At 39.2% G+C, this 12,500-nt stretch overlaps 1 protein-coding gene across 18 annotated transcripts in view; it reads left to right on the top strand.

Moving 5' to 3' along the window:
• The window catches only part of LOC135217044 (CUGBP Elav-like family member 2), a 354,797-nt gene that overhangs the window by 15,738 nt on the left and 326,559 nt on the right, over nt 1–12,500 (top strand). For 3 of the 18 annotated variants that reach the window (XM_064252652.1, XM_064252658.1, XM_064252660.1), the window contains exon 1: nt 9,181–9,834. The exons of 2 other annotated variants lie outside the window; for them this stretch is intronic. In XM_064252652.1, coding sequence (XP_064108722.1) covers nt 9,794–9,834 — 41 coding nt within the window. In that variant the 5' untranslated portion in view covers nt 9,181–9,793. Of the gene's footprint in view, nt 1–9,179; nt 9,835–12,500 lie in introns of those variants that run through there. 13 more of the 18 variants (XM_064252664.1, XM_064252665.1, XM_064252654.1 and 10 more) reach the window with 10 other exon arrangements.

Here is a 12,500-nt window from a genome sequence, read left to right on the forward strand (position 1 = left end):
CGTACAAGTGGGCAGTTATTAATGACAACAACTAGGCGGATGTTTCACTTCTGTTACGACTGAGCTTTGGAATTTTCTTTCTACTTGTTTTTTAACTCCTGAGAACCTTGGTACTTCGGGTAGAGGAGAGCGTAAGGTTTTATATCCCACTGGCAGTGCCTCAGCGGCGTGGTTGGTATGGTATTAGCGTCCCACCTAGGTGGTCGCGGGTTCGATTCTCGGGCATTCCATTGAGGAGTGAGAGATGTGTATTTCTGGTGACAGAAGTTCACTATCGACGTGTTTCGGAAGTCACGTAAAGCCGTTGGTCCCGTTGCTGAATAACCACTGGTTCCATGCAACGTAAAAGCACCATACAAACAAACAAATACATCCCACTGGCTTTCGTACCTTAAAAATATCCTGCAGTAGACAATTATTTGTTTAGGTAACTCTGGAAAAAAAATACTAACATATTAACAAAAACTAGAGTAATTTTAGAACTTTTATTCTTAAACGCTTTGTCGCTTAGGATTCGCCAGACCTTTGCATTCGTCATTATATGTCCATTTATTCATCGATTCATATTTTTTCCTTTTGCTGTATTTTTAATGGGTCGGGAGCAGTGGCTTCGAAATTTGCTATGGTTGATTCTGAGAGAGAAGAGAGAGAGAGAGAGAGAGAGAGAAGAGAGGAGAGGCCAGGAATCAGTTAAGTATATAAAGTGTATCTGCCCATATTTGTAAATGCTATTTTATTTTATTTTGTTCATTAATTTTTGGCTGTTTTTTTATACGTTCAGAGGCAGTTTGTTGTTATTCGCCTTTCGTTTGTTCGTTCTTTCATTCGTTAGAGAGAGAGAGAGAGAGAGAGAGAGAGAGAGAGAGGAGAGAGAGCATAGTAGTTAGTTGTTATGGAGGGTAGAAATTTCCATAATCAGACCCCGAATGCTGTAGAGCAGTAAGGATTCTGCATCACAAGAAGATAGCCCGATTGCATCTCTGATGTATATGGAGTTAATTTCTGTGGTCGTGCGTGAAGTGAAGATTAAGTTGTGAAGGATATCAGTAAATTGTTTGGTGTTACGTTTGCCATGAAACTACGGAATGTGGTTTGAAACAGTCTTGTCTTTTTGTCAGCAGGTAAGCTTCACTACGGGAAGTACATGTCAGTTGTTTGTGATTTAGAAAAAATTAGGTTAGTAAAGATTACAGAGGTGATATGAGACACGATTGAGATGGTATGGGCATGTGTTGAGGATGGATGACGAGGAGAGAGTGAAGAGGGCTTAGGAGGAACAAGTTAGAGGAAGAAGATCGAGAGGGAGACAGAGAATTAGATGGAGAAGTAAAGTGAAGGAAGGTATGGAGAGAAGAAGAGGTTTGGTGGAGGATGATGCCTTGGATAGAAGGCAGTGGAGGAGAAGGCGCATTAGGCAACCGACCCCTTAATGTAGGGATGACGGTGGGAAAGTAGAAGAAAATAGCTTTGCCAAAATCAGTCGTCTGTATTGTTTTACTTCAACACCATATGCAGATTCACGAACTAATATGATTATAGTTTGTGTCAATCGACTGCAATTAGTCTGAAACCCGTCTGTCATTTTGTCTGCTGTCGCGTTTTATAAGTTATCTGATGTATCTAAATCATGTATGTTATTCTCTATACTTTGCATATTCCATGTATATGGCCTTGAGCTGAAATAAAATATTATTATTATTATTATTATTATTATTATTATTATTATTATTATTATTATTATATAGTTTTCAGTTTACAAAGTAATGATCGTCGTTAATGTAAGGATGAAGCTTACAAAGAAAAAAATAAAGAATAAGGCAGATTTTATTAATTTATTTTTGCTAATTCGAAAGTGAACCGTATTTCATTTTCGAAAGTCACCAAGACAGTAAAAAAAAAAATGGGTTCCACCAGGAATAGAATGAGTAATTCCAAGAGACTTTTCTCCACAGAAACTAGAAAGTCATAAAAAGGTACACTTCTAAAATACATTGTAAATGAAAATTGGATTAAACTGAAAACTTGTTTGCACACGGTGTTTTTTTTTTTTATAGGGTCTGAAGGTTGTCTTTCATGAAACTTCAATTTTTCACGCCTACCTTGTGTTATCCTAGTCGTACAGCATGGCTTTATTTAAAAGGACACGTATGACCTTTTCTTGCTTAGTGACCTAGCTAAATTTTGACTAGCATACACGCAGTATCCATCACGGTCTCTTGCCAGTAGAGAGAGAGAGAGAAAACAGCGTTTTGGTGAAGTAACATTTTTTCCCGTTGAGAAGCTTTATGCTTTCATGGTCAGTTTGCTCAACATTTCATGAAATGTTGGTTCCGATGTAATTTGCATCCCGCATGCAACTGGAATGTGCCGGTGAAAAAAAAAATGTGATCAGTCAGGCAACAGCGCGTTGTCTATTTTTCAGAATAGTAAACTTTTTGGGAATTTTGTTGCGTCAATGCCTTTGTTTTTATATTTTGGGCATCGTTAATACAGTATTTCTATACAGTTACATAGTACATACGTATATGTATGTGTGTGTGCTTTTATGTGTGTGTGTATGTATATATATATATATATAATATATATATATATATATATATATATATATATATATATATAGTGTGTGTGTGTGTGTGTATTCAGCAGTTGTACAGTATCTGCATGCAATTGTTTTGGACCTGTTTTGAAGCTGTTTATATAAAGTTCTTTGTTAGTACACCAGCCTTGATAGTCCTTGGTGTAGTTGGGGTTCACGGAGGAAGAGGGGAGATAAGGGAGGTGGGCGTGGCCTGATAGTGTATGTGCGTGTTGGAAGAGAAGCAGTGAACAGGCGCTTCATAGTGTTTCTGGTTAGATCCACGGGAGGTCATGGGCGACTAACTATTTTTTTTTTTTTTTTTCCGGTCACATTTAGTTCTGGTGCGTGAAATTCATTCACGTGAGAAGATTATGGTTTTATAGCAATAGTTACGCTGCGCTGCAAAGCTTAGTATAGTAGTTTACTTGAGCCTCAAATCTTACTTCATGTATGCCATTCCTTCTAAGGTGAAATTCTGGTTTTGTTTACAAGGGTAACTCTCTCTCTCTCTCTCTCTCTCTCTCTCTCTCTCTCTCTCTCTCTCTCTCTCTCTCTCTCTCTCTCTCACACACACACACACACACACACACACACACACCACGTTAAATTGTTAGTGCAAATGAATATTTTGGTTTTTTGCCAATTATAAAAGTTGGCCACGGACACAAATACATAGAAAGTTTTATGTCATTGATGGAGCACAATGTTATAAAAAGTAAACGACCATATTTCTGTTATGAAGTTTGAGAGTGTGTGTGTTTTTATTTTTTTATTCTTTTTATGTTGGGATAGGGTTGTGCTTGTATGTGGGGATAGTTGTTACCACCGAATTCATCGTTGTTATGAAATTTGAGAGTTTTTTATTACTGTGATTTGTGAATTCTTCATTGCTATGATATTTGTGAATTCTTCATTTCTTAATGCTTGGAGCATTCTTCATTGCTATGTGTTGCTAAGAAATTTGTGAGTCTTCATTACTTTGAAGTTTGGGAATTCTTGGTTGCTATGAAATTTGGAAATCTTTATTGCTCTAAAATTTGGGAATTTTCATTACTTTGAAATTTGGGGATTCTTGGTTGCTATGAAATTTGGGAATTTTCATAGCTCTGAAATTTGGGAATTTTCATTGCTACGAAGCCTAGGAGTTCTTGATTGCTATGAAATCTTGGAATTCGTGAATGCCATGAAATTTGTCATCTTTATTGATATGAAATCTGGGAATTCTTCATTTCTGTGGAATTTTGGAATTCGTCATTGCAATGTATTCTGAGATTTCCTCATTGCTATAAAATTTGGGAATCTTTATTGCTATGAAATCCAGGGATTCTTCATTGCTTTGAAATCTGGGAATTCGTCAATGCTATAAAAGTTTGGATTTCTTCATTGCTGTGAAATTTGGGTTATCTTCATTGCCATGGAATCGGGAATTTCATCATTGCTATGAAATTTGGGGATTTTTGCTATGAAATTTAAAAATTATTCATATCTATGACATTTGAGAATTCTTGATTGCTATGATTTCATAATTGTCCATCGCTATGAAATTTGGGAATTCGTTATTGCTATCACATTTGGAAATTCTTCGTTTCCGTGAAACTTGGGAATTCATTGCTATGACATTTCGAAATACTTTATGACTATGAAACCTGGGTATTAGGCGTTGCCAAGGTATTAGGCGTCGTCGTAGGAGGGTAGAGGCCATGTCCTTGCAGGTAACCAGGATTGTGTGAAAAAGTTATCAGCTCTTGTCGCTGGTTATTGCGTAAGCTTTTGGTGGCCCGGTAGGAGGGTCACCTGCTTAATATTTAATGGGCTTCCCAGATTGTGATGTGAATGGGAATAGAGACTGACGTCGATTGGTAAGTGATGGTCAGCTACTGCCTGTCGTTTCGAAGCAGCATCGATGAAAGATTTTTTGGACCAACCATGTGATGACCGTGCTTGTACCGGAAGACTTTTTTTTATTTCATTTTATTTTTTTTTTAACAGTCGTTGTTGTTGTTGAAGATTAAGCTGGCCTTATGCCAGCACGGGCTCTTGCTCATAGAGCAGCCCGTAGATCATATTGAATGATGAGAATGTGAGATGTTTAGGATATAAAAATTTATTAGTGATAGCTTAACAGTCGTGTTTGCACATACACTAATATATATGTATGTGTATATATATATATATATATATATATATATATATATATATATATATATATATATATATATATATATTTGTGTATGTACAAACGCGACTGTTTAAGCTATCACTAATAAATATATATATATATATATATATATATATATATATATATATATATATATATAGTGTATGTGTGTGTGTGCGCGCTCGTGCGTGTGTACATTTTTGTATTCGCTCAATGGAGTCTTAGACTCAGGTTTTCAGTAAGAACAGTCAAGATTAGATTAAAAGCCACAGTGGAAAAATTGTGGCTCTTAATTGTGTTCCTCAGGTTTTGAAAGCCTTGCGTTTTTGTTGTTAATCCATTTTAGTCATTAGATAAGTCCCTAGTGATTGCCTTTGGTCAGCATGAAAGAGCTTTAGAGGTTTTCTAATAAAGTGAAAATCAGCTATGGCATAAGAAAGGAAATTCATTACGATCATTTGATTTGAGACATGGATCGTCAGCCTTGTAGTAACTTGCAATAAACAAAGTGTTCCTGGTGAGTGACAGGTGTGGTATTCAGAACATGGCTGCAAAGTAAATGGTGTGGGTTATAAACTAGTTATGTCTAAGCCTGAGAAAGAGCATCATCACACTCTTAACCCTGACTGTGGTTTGTCTTCAAGGACTGTTAAGGATAATAATCTTAAGTGGGAAATACTAGAAGCCTTCGGATTTTTCATTAACAAAGACGTTGAAATATTGAGTGATTCCTTTTATAGCTTGACTAGACAGTCTCCAACATGTAAGTAGGTTCATAGCTGTGTATTTATCGGAAATAACACTTAAATTTCGGATTGCCATACGCAGATTGAAATGTGCCCCCCCCAGAGGCAACTCGTTTGAATTCTTAAGGTATGAAATAGCTATGGACGGTGATAAATGGCAGAATTTCGGGTGGCTTTTGTTAAGGAACTTTGGGTCTATTATAATTAGAAAGTTTGCTTTGGATGTTTATAGAAAATATTAGACGAAGTAGTGAATTTAGTACAGAAAGTAATGAAGTCGAGCACAATCATCAGAAACAGAGATGATGCATTTGGCAATGGTTGACCAGGGCTGAAAAAAATGATCTGAAGTGTCTTATACTGTAATGAGAGAACATTGCCAAGAAAGAAAATAAGGGCATGGTAGTTGGAAAGGAAGACATAATAAGAGAACATGAAATGTAGAATGGAAAGCACATAGCTTGTAAAGAGAACCGTGTATTTGTTAAGGATGGTGTGTAGTGAAGCTACGGCTGATTTATATAAGGTTCAGGTGTTGGTAATGATTAATTAATAAAAGTAAAAGATAACGCTTCCAGATGTGGAATTAAATGCCTAGATAAACCTGGGGAAAATTTCGCAAAAGAGCAAAAAGATTCTTGAGTTTGTGATCGGAGATGAAAATCAGTCAAGGGGAGCAGCTGGAAGGTCCGATATACTGATATTTTAGTCAATGATTTATAAAATTTAGGCTGCCAAGCCAAAGGCTGGACCATCTCCGGCCATTGAGCTCGGAAGATATAGTAATGAGCAGAGAATGTTGGAGCGGTTGGACAGATGAAAGAGAGCAAGAGGAGATAGAGTGCAAGGATCTAAAGATGGAATTGAGGGGGGGGGGAGGCCCCCCCACCACCACCACCACCACCACAGTTGCACGCAGAATAGTTAAGAGGTAGGACAACAAAATGATAAAATGGAAATACTGCATCGTTCTGGCTCCATACTCGGACGGTCAGTAAAGTGGAACGGGATATGGCAACAGTGTTTGCCCGTCGGACAGTGCCCGCTTGTGTGGACAAGGCCTGAAGGCCTGTCCACACTAGCGGGCATACCCGTCGGGCACTTCCAGCTGTTTATATTTTCTCTTGCTTCTGAAGCAGTGTTACCAGACAATCGCATCGTTCTGGCTCAATACTCGGTTGGTCAGTATAGCGGAACGGGTTATGGGAACTGTGTTTACCCTTTGGGCGATGCCCGCCAGTGTGGACAGGGCCTTAGAGACGCTGCAAACATCCTATACCAATACCTACAGCGCATCACTTAAGGTACACTGACGGCACTAGCCTCCCATTGGTGGTGACTGTTAGTAACAAGGATGGGAATTTAAAAAAAGATGCGGACATGAAGCAGCCTTGTTAAAAGAGATAAAACCGGACGACCGTCAGGAAAGTGATGTATTAATCGATTTCTTTTACAGATTCATAGATTGCAGTGCTGTGTGAGTTGATGTTTGGTCATCACTGTGTTTGATAGGCACCGTCGCAGCTGTGTAGCAGTTGTGTGTGCAGGTGTTTCATCACCATGTTGTTTAACGACGATACTCTTTCCTACTGACGTGGTCATTTGTTATATTATTTTGCAAGTTTATAAACTTGATAGTAGCATCGGCTCTTAGCGCGTGCCTTAGTCGCAATTACTGAATCATTAAATTCACACTTGGTGGTTTTAACAGCAGACGCTACGAACTTCGATTTACAAACAATCTTAAGCTGGGGATGATGCCAACAGTGCACCTCACGTTCTTATTCTCTTTCTTCCATCTTATTTTCCACCGTCTCCCAACAACTGTTTCAGCGCCTCATTGACATAATCGGTATGGCCTTCGACAGCCACCTCGGTGGCCGTGAGTTCGATTTTCGGGCATTCCAATGAGGAGTGAGAGATGTGTATTCCTGGTGATAGAAGTTCACTCTCGACGTGGTTCGGAAGTCACGTAAAGCCGTTGGTCCCGTTGCTGAATAACCACTGGTTCCATGCGACGTAAAAAACACCATACAAACAAACAAACAAAATAAACCGGATTGTGCTGGCCAAAAGACAAAATGTACTAGATACCTTGAAGCCTCAAGTGAAGCCAGCAGAACAAATATTAAGGAGGTTCAGATTTTTGAATGGCATCATGTTGAAGTATTGGCAGGGTAAAAAGAAAAATTGCCAGTCACCGACTTGTAACGGATCCGTTATGTGACCTGCTCTCAGGAGATCAACTTTTTTTTTTAAAGGAAAGTGACGTGTCTCCTCGCCCATTGCTCCACTCACCCCGAATATTTTTGGGCTTATTTGAGTTTATTACCTCATTTATGTGACTTTCTTATCAGCTAGGAATTACGTGGTAAATATATTTATAAAACTTGATTTTGTTATCAAAATATCACTTTATTCAAGTTTATTACCTAATTTATATGACTTTCCTGTCAGTTACGAATTATTTTGGTAAGTATATTTATAAGACTTTATTTTAGATTATTACCTAATTTATATGACTTTCCTGTCAGTTAGGCATTACTTTTTTAAGTATATTTTTAAAACTTCATTTTGCTATAAAAAATAAATTTTATTTGAGTTTGTAACCCAATTTATACGACTTTCTTATCAGTTAGGGATTACTTTGTTAGTATATTTGTAAAACTTCATATTATTTGAAGTTATTACCTAATTCATATGAATTTCTTATCAGTTGATCATTTCTCGTAATGAGCAAAATTGCTAAGTGTCTATGACCTCCATGTTTCCCCCATTGCTTCTAAATAGTTGTAATTCGTAAGTGTATTAGGGAGGACTTGTCCTAATCTAACTGATATACCAAACCCACGGTTGGACTGCGTTGCGTAACACGACTTCGGGACCAAAGGGGTTGAAAAGCTTTTTGATGAATACCTGATTTTAAAGACCGAATTCGAATTAAAAAAAAAAAAGATTTTTGACGCTTACTGGCGCAGACATGCTGCTCAAAGGTTTTCTTGTGATTAACGAGCAAATCGATCAAAGTGGCTAGATTTTGAGTTCGTCTCTCTCTCGCTCTCTCCTTTCTGCTCTCTTCTCTCCTCCTTCCTCGTCTCTCTCTCTCTCTCGCTAAACGTGTGTGAATTTCAACCTCAGTTTGTGTTTTTCGGTTCCTCAATTTGATATGTTAGATTACCAGTATTGTTTTTGTATTTATGTATATATATATATATATAATATTATATATATATATATATATATAATATATATATATATGTAAATAAATAGTGATATTGTTAGGGTTAATGTTACATATTCTTATGAGACCGACAGTGTGTGTATGTGTGTGTGTGTGTTCGTGCGTATGAATGCGCGTGGCTTCTGCGGAGAGTAGTCATGGATGGGATCTTGGTTGTCGCTGCCTGGGAGGTGCTCGGGTCTCCTCCGGGTCCGGTGTTTTGTTGGGGGGGGGCGGCGGGGACACGGGAGCGAGGTAAACGGGAGAGATTGGGGGTGAGGGGAGGGGGAGGAGGAGGAGGTGCTGTGCAATCGAGGGAGGGGCGTGGTAAACCCGAGGTCGCTGCCTTGTAGCCTGGAACCTTTGGAGAGAAGCAACCAGTTCACTCAAACTCTTGTGCTCAGTTAGTTAGACCTTCCAGGGCACTCCATTTAGCCAGTGTGCTGCGGCTCGGAGAGGCCTTCGTCTTAATATAAGCGTGTGTGTGTGTGTGTGTGTCGTGTGCGTTCTTACTACTCCCCATACCACTATACCCGCTGCTCCTCCACTGCCGCCCACCCATCTCCACGTCCTTCCTTAGGAATTCCTTCTCTTTCCGCATAATAACCGACTGCTGCTCCTGTTGATCTGTCTCTCTTCCTCCTCCTCCTGCTCCTCCTTCTCCTCCTCGCCGTTTTATTTTTCCATTTTTCCTGATACGCAAAGCACTGTCTGCTTTGCTGCATCTGGTATCACTACCGTCGTCTGTCCAATTAGGGAGGAGGACTCGTCGCGCGGAATCGTGAAAAGTTCTGTGTGCGATTGTTGTCGTCGTCATTCGTTTTTCTCTCCTTTTTTTTTTTTCTTTATCTTCTCATACAAGAGAACATGTGGTCTTCGTGAAAGAGAGACTCGTCGTGATTAGATCCTGATTTCCCCCTTATAAAATATAACGTGCTTCTCTTTTTTATTTTATTGTATTTATTTATTATACCTTTATTTTCGTTTACCGTAAAGGACTTCGAAAAAAAAATATATAGAACACAACTCGTTCTCGCCATAAAAGTGTTAACGCTCGATTTTTGTGAAGTGACTCGGTAAACTGTTGTAACATGCTCCTGGAAAATTTCAACATGGCTGATATGGATGGAAGGTAAGCATTTGTTTATTTGTTTTATTTCTTTTGACATGCTCAACCGCGAAGATTTCCTCTTGTCGTTTCATCTGTACCGTAGGTTCATTGTTACTAAGCCTGTTTCGTGCTTCAACTATTTGTAAAGGTATTGCTTGGTAATCGGTTTGTATTGAGTTTATGTAGAGGATTGCTAAGTCCATCGAGTGAAGAATGTAAGTACATTCGAATCCCATAGAAAGAAAAAGTTACCGCAGACTTCGAAGTCAACTGGGGTTTGTTAACTGAATGTAGAACACGACCTGCAGATGGTCGTATGTTTCTTTGGAGGGTGTAATTTGTCGTAATGTAATTCCGTGCCATTTAGTTCTTAAACTTTGTTTTTGTCAACCTATTCTTGCGGGAACTAAACCAGAATTAGAGAATCTTTCTTGTTCGACGTTTGGTTTTGTGGGGGCAGATCATAACGGCTGCTTTCTCTTTGACCTTTCTCGACCCAAAAGTTCTCTTTATATTCAGATTTTAATTGGAGTAAAGCTGTTAAGATAATATTTTTATATTCTAATGCTTCCGCTTCGGAGCACAAGTTAATTGGAGCATTTTTTGTTTTTTATGCTGTTCGAGATATGTCAACAAGACAAGGACATCCTGATGTTGTTTATGTTGACGTTTATTTGCATTTTGAGGTTAGCTGCAGTGCAATTTATTTAGGTGTGTGTGTGTGTGTGTTTTCCATAACTCTCAGGATGCCTCATAAATGTTAGTCTCGTGGCTGCTATAACTTACTTAATCAAGCAACGGCAATGAAACTTAATATTTACTTTGATGATCTAGATCTTAAAGCTTACATTTTCCCCCAAGCCATTTGAGGCTGTACGCCACAACCGCTCACATGGTCATGTCGAATCTCTCTCTCTCTCTCTCTCTCTCTCTCTCTCTCTCTCTCATAATTTGTTACATATTTGGGAAATCTGAACTCCCGAAGATCATGTAGTGGACGGAAAGAGGTCTGATGACTTCCTATGTCTGCGGTCTGCGTATGTGTGCTTGAAGGGGAGATTTGGGTTTAAAGGGGTGGGGGGGGGGGGGCGATTTGGGTTCAAGGGGGTTTGTTGGGGGGGGGGTTGGGGGGGGGGGGGGGAGGGGGTTGAGTGATGAGAAGAGAAACACGTCGGCAAAACCATGTGTTCCTGTGATGTTCCTCCCCTAATGATCATCAACTAGTCCGGTGGCCCAAGGTATTTATGGCGTTTCGGTTTCGACCGACCGCATATACATGACCATAAAATGTAATCACTTGCCTCTTTTGTATCTCGTTTCAAAGTAGCGCATTCAGAGCTCCTCCATCGAAACTCGTTTGAATTTGAACTCCTTGTTGCTGGGTTGCTTCCAGAATCATATCTTTTTCAGTTGATGTTTATTATTGAAAATGTTTCAAGGAGTTGAATGGGATTCGCCTACCGATTTGGCTAGTTCGCTGTTTTTACACACGCATGTGTGTGTGTTTGCGAGTGTATCGCGTGCACTTACTCGCTCATGTTATAATGTTATGTAAACATCTGTTCTCCCGACAGTCTTTTCGTTAACACCGGATATATGTGGCGAATTGTTAATTAGAGAGAAACCAAGTCGTCAGGTTTTGACTTACAGAAGCATAATCTGTATTTTCGGCTCTTCTTTGAGTGTGAATAGTAACTGCTTTTCTCGCTCTCTTATTTACGTAGATCTGTAGTTGTAGTTTTACAGGCTACCGAGTGATTTTTTTATACCTCAAGAAGCTCTAGTTAATCAATATCTCTGAGGCTGTTGACGTTCAGATAGCTTTGGTATAAAGGAGGCTTCTTTGTGGAATTTCTCATAGACTAAATTTGATTGTGCATTGCGTTGAAATGGCCTCTTTTTCCACTTGTGTAGCCTAGTATATATATATATATAGATATATATATATATATATACACGTATATACACTCATACACACATTTATTTATATTATAAATAATACATAAATATATTTCATCACACGCCTTTTCCTATTAGTGGGCGTGGCTCCAGAAGGTGTTAACCTTCCGGTTCTGAAGTAAGTGCTTCCGGATGAAGCTTCTGCACCCCCATTAGCATGATACTCACACACATACTGAAGCTTATATTATGTTCCTGTACTTAGTAATGTTTCTGTACTTTCGAGGCACATACTTGTGCATGACATGTGATCTGTACTGACATTTAGTCCTGGCGTAATGAATTGAGGACGGTTTTTTAGTATAGCCGAAAACGATGTGTTGATTGGCGGAGGGGTAGGTGGGGGGTGATGGGAACGGCGTGGGGGAGGGGGGGAGCTAGGGGGAAGTTTGGGGGGGAAGGGGGCGTCAGTGGGAACCTGCGGTGACACGTGTCTGGTAAAGGTGTATAAACGCTTCATTTTATTTTTCTTTGAATTTTTTACTCCCTCCTTTATGGCACGTCATTTGTATTGCATAGCATTGTAAGGTATGTCAAGCATACACTACTAATGCACCGATACCATCCATTAGGAATGTGATGTTAAGAGACGGTTGTTTGAACCAAAGGACCCTCATTTTGCATAGGGTTGAGTGTACGGATAGGTTAGCTCTGGACTGAATGTTTCGTATCCTTGGCCAGTGCGGAAGCACTTAAGACAGTGTGTATTTCCCTTTGGGTGTAAGGTG

This window comes from Macrobrachium nipponense, chromosome 7 (assembly GCF_015104395.2).
Source record: "Macrobrachium nipponense isolate FS-2020 chromosome 7, ASM1510439v2, whole genome shotgun sequence".
Lineage (NCBI taxonomy): Eukaryota > Metazoa > Arthropoda > Malacostraca > Decapoda > Palaemonidae > Macrobrachium > Macrobrachium nipponense.